General features: G+C 38.4%; 1 protein-coding gene across 2 annotated transcripts in view; it reads left to right on the forward strand.

Moving 5' to 3' along the window:
• gtdc1 (glycosyltransferase-like domain containing 1) overlaps window positions 1–13,960 on the forward strand; it is a 295,974-nt gene that overhangs the window by 158,003 nt on the left and 124,011 nt on the right. For both annotated transcript variants that reach the window (XM_039757369.1, XM_039757368.1), the window contains exon 4: window positions 1,993–2,166. In XM_039757369.1, the coding sequence (XP_039613303.1) occupies window positions 1,993–2,166 (174 nt within the window). The remainder of the gene's footprint in view (window positions 1–1,992; window positions 2,167–13,960) is intronic.

Consider the following 13,960-nt stretch of genomic DNA (forward strand, 5'->3'; position numbering starts at 1 on the left):
AACACAAGTTTGATCCGTGAACCAAGGGAGTCGGGGTCATCAGGCGCTATTGATAAATACAGTTGTGTGTCATCAGCATAGCTGTTGTAGCTTACATTATGCCTTGAGATAATCTGACCTAATGGAAGCATGTAGATTAAAAATAGCAGTGGACCTAGGATAGATCCTTGTGAAACACCATATACCACACATCACTAATAGGTGGACCGTGGTCCGGATCTGGACCCAGATTCTGTTCTGTCCAGACCCAGAAATATCATTGAGTTTTATTTAGTTTTGGCGGAGATTACATTTTTACCGGCAACTCTTTTCTGACAGTGTTTCTACACTGCTACTTAGTGAAAGGGACCTCCTACGTGTCTCTGATTGGCCAGTACTTGTTGCCTTCGTGGGTTTGAGTTGGTTGGGTTTAGGCATGAAGACTGATATTGGTCAAAGTGAAGGCAAGAATGTCAGCCAATCACAGGCAGAGCAGGGTTGGGCCTTCACTGAATAGAGGAGCGGAAAACCTGCATTCTGAGTGAAAACGGCTGGCACTCTTGTGGCAGCAGCATTGATATGGAGAGAAAAATATACAGGAGTGAGAAGACAAAAGAGAGAAAAGCGACAAAATAGTCAATGTGCTATGGCTTTTGCTAAATGGCGGAATCTTGTCAGGGGCAGCTCTCACTTTAGCATTGAAATTCTCCATCTTATTATTTACATTATTATCACTATCGTGTAAACACTACAAATGGAGTGGTTGATTAAAATATTAGCAAGCGTTGAAGCTGCAGATGAATCAAAGAGACTTTTTTTAACAATATGCTTCTCATTAATTGTAGCTATCAGTATTTCTACATTATATAGTAAGAGAAAATGGTCTGATAAACCAATATCCACGATCTGCCTCACATCAACCTTTAACCCTATAATAATCACTAAATCAAATATGTTCCCCTCTTTGTGAGTTGATCGACTAATGTGCTGTAGGTTCTTGAATTCAGACAAATCTGTCAAGCCATTTTTGAGATTTTCGGGGTATTTATTTTTTTATTGTGGGTTTTTTTAATACCTAAATATTGATGTATCGAAATGTCCTTTCTTAGAGTTTAATTGTAAAATATATTTAAACTGTTGTACTGTATCCTGATATAGTAAGTCACCTTAAATAAAGGTGTCAGCCGTATGTGTAGTAATAATAACACAAATGTAAAGATCTTGTTTTACTAAACTGTTTTTGCTCCAATCCAGGCATCTGTTTAATAATAATAATGATAATAATTAAAGCATTATTCTTTTTTAAAGTCCATTTGTATTTCTTTAGCTACTATTAATGCATCTTTACAACTAGCTTCCTGCAAATAGAATGAACTCTTGAGTGTATTGCAAGGTGAACACATACACACCCACACCCACACTCGCTAGGATACATTTAACAAAGCTAATTTACCAAGTCTTTGGATTGTGGGAATAAACCAAAGCACCCAGAAGAGACACATACAGATACGAGGAGAACATGCAAACTCCACACACAGCACTAGAGTTGTAAATCCTACACTCCTTATTTGCTACAACTGTACCACCATGCCACTCAGTTGGTATTATAAAAATTATATTAAGCAGATAAAAAAGATTCCATTTTTTATCAGTACTCGTGCTTTTAAATGCATAGTTTAGGTAATTTAATTGAAAATTAAAAAGTTTGTTTATTTTGTCTTTGTTAAGCACTTTGAAGTGGGATTTTTGTTCAACTGCTAAAATCATATTAGATTTGGCATTTAACTACATAAATCCTTTTATAGTCAGCTTTGTTATTAAAGATATATTTATGTCATATTGCAAATGATAATTTTGTTTAAAAAAATGTGACTTTTTTAAAACAGATAACTTTCATATTTTCATTATGCTAATTAAAATCTTTATATCTGCTAACTATGCATTCATAGATAAACTAAGCTGTTCTGCTTAAATGTTCTTAAAGTAACAGTGTGCTTTTGTTACTTTTTTTAGTTTGGTGGCTGATATGGTAGTGTTCAATTCTACCTTCAACATGGAATCCTTTCTTACATCCATCAGCACTTTTATGAAGCTCATTCCTGACCACAGGCCCAAAGATCTGGAAAAACTTATTAGGCCAAAGTGTCAAGTGATTTATTTTCCTATCAAGTTTACAGATGTCAGGAGGTTGGTCTTCTCATTGTTTCTGCTAGCTGATAGATAATTTAAATAGCAAGAATGCTTATCCACTCAGTAAGAATGATGTACCCTTTGTTGTTTAGGACAATATCTTAACATCACTTTTATCTAATACCCGGAGGTTTAGGTTACCTACTTCCTAGAACTAGGAACTTGTGTTTTATCTAGAACACAAATATACTAATATAATTTAGTATACCCTGTAAAAAGCTTTATTTTTAAAATACTCCATCATAAAATATTAGCTTTGATTGTAGAGTTGTCAATATTAGGCTTATTTAAGTATTTTTGCAGTGGGAAATAAAAAAGTACAAAAGTATTAAGAATATTTGGGGGAAGAATATACAGATGAGAAAATAATATGTTTATTTTTCACTGTTAAAGGGAAGTTACCTGTTTATTAACAATAAGACAATGTTACACCATACTAAATGGTTTGGACAAAAAAACAAGGATGCAATCCTTCTACTTAAGAATGATGTGCTACTACTTAACAGGCTGGATAATATAAACTTGCCTGTTACCAGTAAACTCAGACACCACTTTTAAAGGGGAAACACATTAAAAAAAATAAAAACTTTATTAATCACAATTAGTTTTGTGACATACAGTCATCAATCAGAATTAATTTGTAGACAGGCCTGCAACAAAAGGTTATGTGCTGCATAACGGCAAATCCAATGCATTTTTTATTCAGTAAAATGGCCTGTAACATGTAGCACAGGCTTTTTTTGTGCAGTAGCACCATATACCATGACTGCTACTGTTCTGGATGCATACACATTGTGGATTTTCATAAGAATGCACATTGTTTTTCAGTTTTTCATGATGATCCAAAAATCTTCATCTCCATGGATGGTTTATATACATACTAGTATCAGCCAGTGATTGCCAGCTGTCACTGAAAGACCCTAGTAGGTTGTGTTCTAAATTACTGTATGGTGATCCATGGAAGGTGTTGCATTCATGCAGAAGGCAGAAACCCTTGATATAGGCATACAGAAGTACAAGAGACCTTTCCTCCAATTTATTTTACTAGCATTGTCCCATTGTCATATTTTTATAGTTAACATGTGCTTTTTTATATCTAGCTAACCACACAAACATCCATCCATCCATCCTCTTCCGCTTATCCGAGGTCGGGTCGCAGGGGCTGCAGCTTTAGCAGAGAGGCCCAGACTTCCCTCTCCCCGGCCGCTTCTTCTAGCTCTTCCGGGAGAATCCCAAGGCGTTCCCAGGCCAGCCGGGATACATACTGTAGTCCCTCCAGCGTGTCCTGGATCTTCCCCGGAGCTTCCTCCTGGTTGGACGTGCCCGGAACACCTCACCAGGGAGGCATCCAGGAGGCATCCTGATAAGATGCCCGAGCCATCTCATCTGACTCCTCTCGATGCGGAGGAGCAGCGGCTCTACTCTGAGCCCCTCCCGGATGACTGAGCTTCTCACACTATCTTTAAGGGAAAGCCCAGACACCCTGCAGAGGAAATTCATTTCAGCCGCTTGTATTCGCAATCTCATTCTTTCGGTCACTACCCACAGCTCATGACCATAGGTGATGGTAGGAACGTAGATCGACTGGTAAATTGAGAGCCTTGCCTTACGGCTCAGCTACTTTTTCACCACGACAGACCGATGCAAAGCCCGCATCACTGCGGACACCGCACCGATCCGCCTTTCGATCTCACGCTCCATTCTCCCTCACTCGTGAACAAGACCTCGAGATTCTTGAACTCCTCCATTTGGGGCAGGATCTCTCCCCCAACCCTGAGAAGCCACTCCACCCTTTTCCGGCTGAGGACCATGGTCTCGGATTTGGAGGTGCTGATTCCCATCCCAGCCACTTCACACTCAGCTGCGAACCGATTCAGAGAGAACTGAAGATCACGGCATGATGAAGCAAACCGGACAACATCATCTGCAAAAAGCAGTGACCCAATCCCGAGTCCACCAAACCGGACCCCCTCAACACCCTGGCTGCGCCTAGAAATTCTGTCCATAAAAGTTATGAACAGAATCGGTGACAAAGGGCAGCCCAGGCTCTGACACCGGTTGTACAGTGACCGAACAGCCCTTATCAGGGGTCCGGTACCCCATACTCCTGAAGCAACCCCCACATGATTCCCCGAGGGACACGGTCGAATGCCTTTTCCAAGTCCACAAAATACATGTAGACTGGTTGGGCAAACTCCCATGCACCCTCCAGGATTCTGCTAAGGGTGTAGAGCTGGTCCACTGTTCTGCGACCAGGACAAAAACCACACTGTTCCTCCTGAATCCGAGGTTCGACTATCCAATGGACCCTCCTCTCCAGAACCCCCGAATAGACTTTTCCAGGGAGGCTGAGGAGTGTGATCCCTCTGTAGTTGGAACACACCCTCCGGTCCCCTTTTTAAAGAGGGGGACCACCACCCCGGTCTGCCAATCTAGAGGCACTGTCCCCGATGTCCATGCGATGTTTCAGAGATGTGTCAACCAAGACAGTCCTACAACATCCAGAGCCTTGAGGAACTCCGGGCGTATCTCATCCACCCCTGGGTCCCTGCCACCAAGGAGTTTTTTGACCACCTCGGTGACCTCAGCCCCAGAGATGGGGGAGCCCACCTCCGAGTCCCCAGGCTCTGCTTCTTTATTGGAAGGCATGTTAATGGGATTGAGGAGGTCTTCCAAGTACCGACCCACAACGTCCCGAGTCGAGGTCAGCAGCGCACCATCCCCACCATATACGGTGTTGACACTGCACTGCTTCCCCCTCCTGAGATGCCGGACGGTGGACCAGAATCTCCTCAAAGCCGTCTGAAAGTCGTTCTCCATGGCCTCCCCAAACTCCTCCCATGCCCAAGTTTTTGCCTCAGCAACCACCGAAGCCGCATTCCGCTTGGCCTGTTGGTACCTATTAGCTGCGTCCAGAGTCCCACAGGACAAAAGGGTCTGGTAGGACTCCTTCTTCAGCTTGACGGCATCCCTCACCACCGGTGTCCACCAACGGGTTCGGGATTGCCACCACGACAGGCACTGACCACCTTACGGCCACAGCTCCAGTCAGCCACCTCAACAATAGAGGCACGGAACATAGCCCATTCGGACTAAATGTCCCCCACCTCCCTCGGGACGTGGTCAAAGTTCTGCCGGGGGTGGGAGTTGAAGCTACTTCTGACAGGGGACTCTGCCAGACGTTCCCAGCAGACCCTCACAATACATTTAGGCCTACCAGGCCTAACTGGCATCCTCCCCCACCATCGAAGCCAGCTCACCACCAGGTGGTGATCAGTTGACAGCTCTGCCCCTCTCTTCACCCGAGTGTCCAAGACATGTGGCCACAAGTCCGACGACACAACCACAAAGTCGATCATCGAACTGAGGCCTAAGGTGTCCTGGTGCCAAGTGCACATATGAACACCCTTATGCTTGTGTGACAGTGAGACCACCCAAACAATATTGGTGATATAGGATGTGGCCTATATTCTGTAGAATTAAAGATGAATGGATATCTATTTATGATTAAAATGCCAAAGTAATTTATACAAAGTAATTAAGAAGTAAGCACTTCATCAGAAGTGTGCCCTTGTTGGCCTAGGTACCCTTTTTTCTAGCCATTCCTGCCATTTGGCCAATTAGATTTTTTTCCACTTCCATAAGTAGTATGAATATCCTGTTAGGATCTTATTAATCTCTTCCAAGCATGAGTACCTGCCTACTGTTCATTGTAAAATGCAGATAATAAGACTGCAATAAGCAACTTGGGATACTACACCTATGGATGTCATGGTAAATGTTTGTGAACAATAATGGTGAAAAAAATATACAGAATTTTATAGAAGAACTAGGCAAAATTAACACACAAAAGGTGTCATATTAAACATTTTGCAATAAATAGAGACTTTTTATTTTTATTGTCCTTTTCAATGTTTGCACTCTGACAAACTTGACACCTTATTGCCTGCATAGCTACTTAGCTAGCTAGAGCTAGATAATTTAGAGGTCTGATGTTAAGAAGTGCCCAACAAAGTATCAAGTGTTGGGCTGGGACTGTGTTCAATATAAGTAAAAATTTATTGTGATTATTTTATATTTTAAAAGTAATTGGATTTTTTTGAAATTTGTCTGCTCTCATTAGTGGGTAATGGCACATACAGATACAGTGGCATTTTGTGTTATATGGAGAGCTGGTTTAAACTTGATACACTTGGCACTGTTTTCATGCTGGAATGATTTCATCTTATTCAAGCAGACAGAGAGAGACCAGTTGGGGTGTCAAACAAAAGGAGGTGTACTGGTCATCTATGTGAAAGAGGAATGGTGTAAAAGGGAGCATATTACTTTTAAAACTACAGTTTTGTAATTCAGACATTGAAATTCTGGCTGTCGTAATTTACATCATCTTTATTAATGTTTTATTTCACTCTATGCAAATTGGGACTAAGCAACAGAAGTTATTCACTCTGTCACCAGTACTTTAACGATGACTTATTCTGACCCTGCAGTTATAATATGTGATGACTTCAACCATGTGACTTTGAAGAAAACAATGACAAACCTAAATCAGTTTGTGTCATATTCCACTCAAGGAAATGCTTAATTGATGCATTAAAGGTGCCTTTAAGTGTAAACTTCTGGCACATTTAGGCAGATCTGACCACAGCATGAATAATCTCATTCCAAACTACAAGGTGTTATAAGACAGCAACCTGTTACCACCAGGACATTGATGAAGCAGAGCCTGGAGGCCGAAATGGTACTGAACGACTGCCTCCAAATAACAGACTGGGAAATAATATGCAAGCCACATTGGGATGATATAGGGGGGACTCAGACAGTACATAACACATTATATTAACTTTTGTGTCGACACAGTAGTACCTTTCCAAATAACAAGTCCTAGATTACTAAGGAACTAAAATCCTAAATGAAAAAAGATAACATTCAAATCCAGTGAGAAAGTGGCTCTGAAGCATGCACAGCAAGTGTTGAAGAAAGAAAAAACAAAGCTAAAATAAAAAACAAACTCACTCAGAATAACATGAGAAATGTCTGTAATGGACTCGGCATAATTACTGAGCTCAGGTACTAGAAAGAAATGTGGACAAAACTAATGCCCTGAAGCAATTTGTAAAAGATTTTCCCTTCCACTGCTACCTTTTTCCATTGACCAGCCCCCGAAACCATCCCTAATACATCAACAAATCCTACCACTTCAACTGAATGGGCCAGTGACAAGTCCACCTCTGATCATCAGTATTGGCTATCCATAGACGAAGACCAAGTGAGGAGAAAACTGTGGAAGCTACAGACAGGAAAAAATGTGGGAATGGATAGAGTCAGTCCTCGAGTTCTTAAGATCTATGCTGACTAACTTTGTGGTATCCTCTTTCACCTGTTCAGCTTGTCCCTATGGCTCCAGAAATTACTGCTGGTGTGGAAAACATCCTACATTGATCCTGTTCCAAAGAAGGAAGGGGCATCTTCACCGAATCAGTACTACAGACCAGTGGCACTTATGTCTCACATCATGAAGACATTTCAGATGTTGTTCCTGTACTATATTTGTCTTCTTTCCTTTTGTTGTAGACCACCTGGACCCACTGTACTTTGCCTATCGGACAAACATTGGAGTAGAGTATGCATTTGTCTGCTGCACAAGGCTTAATCTCACCTGGACAAAGCTGTCACCACTGGCAGGATTTTTTAAAAATTTTTCCATTGCATTCAATACCATACTTCTTTGTTAAGGGGCAAGTAAGTTCATAGATATCCAAGTAGATGAGCCTATTTTGTCCAGGTTAATGCATCAGCTATTCTACAGACCACAATTTGTGAGGGTCACGGACTGTGTCTCTGATATAGATGTGAGCAACACTGAAGCACCAGAAAGAACAGTCTTGTCTCATTTTCTCTTCAACCTGAACACCTCGGCCAATAAATATAACACAAAGTTCATGTCATTTGCAGATGTTCTCTGATGATTCTGCAGTTAATGGAGTGTATCAATAAGGAGGATGGGACAGAGCCTAGGAGTCAGTTTAAGAGCTTTGTTTCTCAGCGCAGAAAGTATTGTCTGCAACTTAACATCAACAAAACCAAGGAAATGGTTACTGACTTTCGAAGCACCAAAGAGCCTGTATGTCCAGTCACTACTGAGGGAATGGATGTATAGGTGGTGCACAAGTACTTGGGGTCCACATTGGCAACAGGTTGGATGGACTGGAATTTTACATCAGTGAAACCAAGGAACTGGTAACCTTTGATGCACCAAAGAGCCTCTATATCCAGTCACTATTGAGGGAGTGGAAGGATAAGTGGTGCACAAGTATATATTCATGTTTAAGTGAGGCTTGATTTTACCGTAAAATTTCCGGTATTTTATAATGTCAGTCGTATAAGTCAAATGCGGAAAATACATATTATTAGTCCAAGAGATTATGATACACTAACAGCCACCTGAGAGAGTAACCACGGAGCACGCTGCCTTTTTTTTCCTATGTATTGTGCCTGCGTCACCACGCGGCAATACCTGAACTATTCCAAATCAACGTTTGCACTGTTTTGTGTTTTTCATATCTCACACCCTCATACACCTTTATCGTAAAAGCATCCCTTATCTATGATGGTGTGTTCGATCAAAAGAAAATATGAAGTTGGTTTTAAATTAAAAGTCATTGAAGTGGGGAAAGAAATTGGTAACTGCGCTGCTGCAACAAAATTCGATGTGTCTGAGAAACCAGTGCAAGATTGGAGGAAGCAAGAAGATGTTAAAAAAAAAAATGATTGTATTTTTGAACAGGCATATAAGTCGGGGTTTGATTTTATTATTGATTTTTCAGGTTTCAAGACCCAACTTATACACGAGTATATTCAGTACTTAAAGTCTACATTAGCAACAGGTTGGGTTGTTCTCATTACACAGAGGAACTATACTAAGAATGGGCACAACAAGCTCTTTTTTTTCTTAGGAGACTGTGTTCCTTTAATGCAGATAATGGCAGCATGTTTTTCTATGGTATAGTGTGCATAGCCGGTAACACCCTTTAAGAGAGGCCCACCACATCAATAAACTAATTAATATGAAAGGCTCAGTTGTAGGATAAACTCTGGCCCTCTTGGAGGTAGTAGCGAAGGAGAGTATTAAAACGAAACTGAGTGCCATTATGAACAAAGTTACCCATCCTCTCTGACACACTATTGCAGAGTACTTTCGACTAATAAAGTAGTTGGCAGAAGTGTGTGAAGAAGTGCTTTTGGGGCTTCTTTTACCAACAGCAATATGCCTGCGTAATGAATCACTATGACTGTAGCTGCCAAGTTTTTCTTTCTTTTTAATATTCTTCCTTTTTTAGTCATTCATGTGTATTCTGTCTGTCTGTCTATCAATCAATCATTTACCTCAAATAGTACACTAACTTGCTCAGTGCTGACCACACACCCCTCTCGCGTTATAGGTTATTTTATAGGATTTTGTGGTTTATTGAATTTATCTCTGTCATATCTTTGTGGTTTCAAACCCATTTTAAAGTAATAAATAATAAACTGTGCCTTTTTCAGCACCATTTTCTTTTCCTGTGGGCACTGCTAACTCAAACGTATGTGGGTGGTGACTGTCAAAATGGAATAAAGCCAACATTCCTTGTAATTTGAGATTATGGATTCCTTAGAAGTCTTTGCAAGTATGTTTCTTTTTGTTAAATTTTGGGTAAAAGATTATGTAGCTTCCTATTTTTATAACCATTCTGGTTTAGTGATTTGTCTTGGTTATTTGGTGTATTTGACTCCCTGGTTTTCAATCTTGAACCATTGTCACATTTTATGTTCTGGTTTCAGAACAAATCCAAACTGGTCAATCTAGGTAGCAGATGGCAATTCTTGTATTTATTATGTCTTCTCATTAAGATTTTATATACCAGGAAAATAAAATATATGGTAAGAAGCAGGAATGTAATATATTGTCTATTGATCAAACATAATCAGCAAATGTGGACAAGTTTTTTTGCCAATTTTGTAAATATTATAATGCCTCTATAGTTTATAAACTTCCTGTAATGTTAAAAATACCAAATACAAGAGGGCACTGATCTGTGCCCAGGATATAGGAGTGCAGGTGCCTCAAGTGTGGCTGCAATAGCTGCAAGTTTTGTTTTAACCCATTTCTTTTAATTAGAAGCAAATTATTGCTGCCCAGGCAACAGTTTTTGTGCTCAATTACTTTGTTGTTAGTATTCATAACCCTTAGTCACTTTCATTAGTCTTTAACTGCTGCATTCAGTGTTTTTAATTGTTTCTTGTTTTCTTAACTTTAACAATGAGATGCATATTCCCAAGGGGCACTCCATTAGTTCACCATATAACTTGATCCCATTTACACCTGTGTGTTCATCATGAGGTATCTGTTTTAATAACATATTTGAACACTAATAATAGTAATAATTCTTTGCATTTATATAGCGCTTTTCTCACTACTCAAAGCGCTCGGCAATTGCAGGTTAAGGGCCTTGCTCAAGGGCCCAACAGAACAGAGTCCCTATTGGCATTTATAGGATTCAAACCGGCAACCTTCCAATTGCCAGTACAGATCCCTAGCCTCAGAGCCACCACTCCACACCACATGGAAGAGTAAGTGATAAGGGTTAGCATTACAAATCTTTTGAATAATATTCTCAGAAAAGAAAAATCCTTACTGCAAGATTTGCTTGACATTATACAATAAAAACACTACCAAAACAATCCTTTGATAACTTCTTTCAATAATTAACAAAGGTTTTTCCTAGATATATGAATCATACTTGTGTTTTTTTCCTCTTTAAAAGCAAAATGACACTATGGAGAAAAAAAATCCATGAAGCAGATGGCATGGGTCTTTAAGGTTAATATTCTCCCCCGATTTTCTAAAGGTCTGGGCAACATGTAATGTCATCAGACATCAACTGAAATGATTCCCAGTTTCTTCATAGTAGTCTGTAACACAAATGTGTCAAGTCGTTCTTTTAGTTCCAATAATTATGGATGCCTGTCTAGCTGTCTCCTGGAATTTCTTTAAATCTTTGGTTTGTTAGGGCACTAAAAAGAGGCAGTAGAGCTGAAAGTGATCAGTATGGATAAACAGACAGTGTGAGGACCCTGCTTTTATATAACATTCTGAGTCTTCAGAGGAAAAGTAAATGCTGTTTGTATTTGGTGTGTTCAAACAAAGCAAAGGCTACTTCTCTTTCTAGTCATATAAAACACTGCCATAATTGTCTGACTCTTCTACAAATCTATTGGTGTTCACTCTTTCTTACCCACCTCTTTCTCTCCTGGCCTTCATAATTCTCTGACATTTCAGCCATTGCCTTTGTTCACCTTCAGACTTCAACCTTAATTACTTTGACAAGATCATCTGTGACTCACTTTGGGGCCAAGCCCCAGAGCCACTTGTAGGGGGTTTATTAAGTCTCACTTTTACCAGTCATCATGCTGTCTTGTGTTCACTAATCAAGTTGCATGTCCGAGGCCTGAGATGTTTTTGAAAAGCTAGGATTCTGTGACATATGGTAGGTTTTTTCTTGTCTGTCTTGAGCAACAAGGCCCTTCATATCACAAGTCAAATGTATATGATGCCACCTACCTCTGTTTCATATTGGTACCGTGAGTATTTTATGCTGGATCACCATTTAAAATAAGACATTCTGCTCTGGTTAAATCCTCCACAACTAAACTGGTATGAAGGGCTGCAGTCCCTAAGTGCTGACAGTCCCATATCTTTTGAAATATTCCATACAAATATGCTTTATATGTTACCTTCTACTGTCAAAAACAAGAATGATAATTCAAATTCATTGTTTGTGACTGTTTTATTTATTTCTATTACTTTTGTTATGGTGATTATGTGAACAATACTAATTGTTGAACTTATTTAAGATAATTGTCAATGGGGTCTGGTAGACTTATAATCTTTGCATATTTCAAAATTATACTTTTATTGTAATGTTTTTAATGAAGCTATGTTATGAATTTGTGTTGTACTTTTGTACTGATTATCCTTTATTACTATTGTAGTGTATTATTCTTTTACAGTGTAGTTTGTTATTATGAATCATTAATAGGTACAGTGAAGAATTCTATTGACATATCTGTACAGTGAATGTTTATATACTGTATATATATATATATATATATATATATATATATATATATATATATATATATATATATATATATATATATATAAAATATGATTATTTTATTGTTTTCTTAGTATCTAAAGGTGTATATGAATTCAGGCATCAAAAGTATATGCACTTAATGTAGAAGTTCACTTAATACTACAGTGAGCTATTCGCCACTAGTGAAACATTTTTGAAGTTATTACTTCATTTTTAGCAAAAAAGCAGAAGATTGAACTATGTGTATGTGGATGAAACATGCTGTAAAAGCGCTAAGATTCAAGAAGCAAGCAAGCTTCTTGCCCAAAGTGTTTTTCAGCTCATTTTCAAATGGTAATTTGCCTTATCCAAAGCAAACTCATAGAGTGTAAGTAAGTGATTATTTGCATGGCTGACAATCATTCAACATGCCTGCAGTCTTTTTTTTAAATGCTCTAGTTTGTCCAGTCCTTGAAAAATGTTCAGTAAGACCAAAGGCAAAAATGTGAGGTGATTTTTAATGATTTTTGCTTTGAAGTATGTTTTTATTTGTGCCTGTCATTAAAAACCTATGTGGCTTGACAGTTCTAAGCGCCTTAAACTTTATAGTATTTATGAAGGATGGTAATGTGAAGCATATTTAAATAGTTCTGGTGTTTATGTATTTGTTTATATATGTTTTTATTTATTTTTGCCACATTCTAGTTGTGTTGGAAGGGTTCCCATTTAAAAATACGAATTATAAAATTGTCAGGCATTCTTTGTGCTTTTGCATTATTCCCTGTATTCTTGAAGTTTAGAATTACTAACTCCTCCTTATTATAGCAGTCATTCCTAAATTTTCTGTAAAATATTTTTATAGATTTAGTGTGATTTCGCCTGCTGTATTTCTTTGTTACAGTCTTACTTCTGATGTGTGGCAGGTCCACCTTACTCTTTTATTTACTGTTATCATTCTGGGAAAGAAAGAAAAGGAAATAATATGAATGCATAAGTAATCATTTAAAGGGGCTTTAGAGTTATAAATAATTTGCATTGTTGTCCTTTGGCATTTCTCAAAAATAATAGCAAAGTGTTGAAACCTAATGGTGCTAGAACAAAAGTCATACATTGGAAACTAGGGCAGTTCCAGCTACTTAAACATTATCATTAGTTTTCAGTGTATGCTGCACTGCTTGCAATGCATACTTATATTTTTCACTCAAAACAAGCACTCCTTTTCTTTAAAAGATTGATTTCTCAAGAGGTTGTTGTCTCTATAAAAAAAAAACCTGCTACAATATGAATGAATTATTGTACTCTAGGGCATAAAAATGAAATACATTTTAGAAAAAAAGAATTTTATCTTGTTAAAATTCAGTGTATATTAATAGAAAAAATAATAATTGTAAATTAAATATTAAAAATATCTGTATTATATATAAAATAAGAAAGAAAGAGACTAAATTGTCAGTTTTGGCAAGGCCATTTATCAATCCATATTTGAAACATTGGCAAGTTGTAATTTATTAGTGAATTGTCCAGACTAGCAGGAAGCTCCAAATAACATGCAATGAAAACTCATTTATCACTTTGGAACCCAATTGTGATAGCCTTTTCTTAACATTTGAAAACAATTTTAGATCTAGGTTTACCTAGGCCATAATTTTTAAATGTAGGCTGCTCAAAAAGTT

The sequence above is a fragment of the Polypterus senegalus genome, chromosome 6 (genome assembly GCF_016835505.1).
Source record: "Polypterus senegalus isolate Bchr_013 chromosome 6, ASM1683550v1, whole genome shotgun sequence".
NCBI lineage: Eukaryota > Metazoa > Chordata > Cladistia > Polypteriformes > Polypteridae > Polypterus > Polypterus senegalus.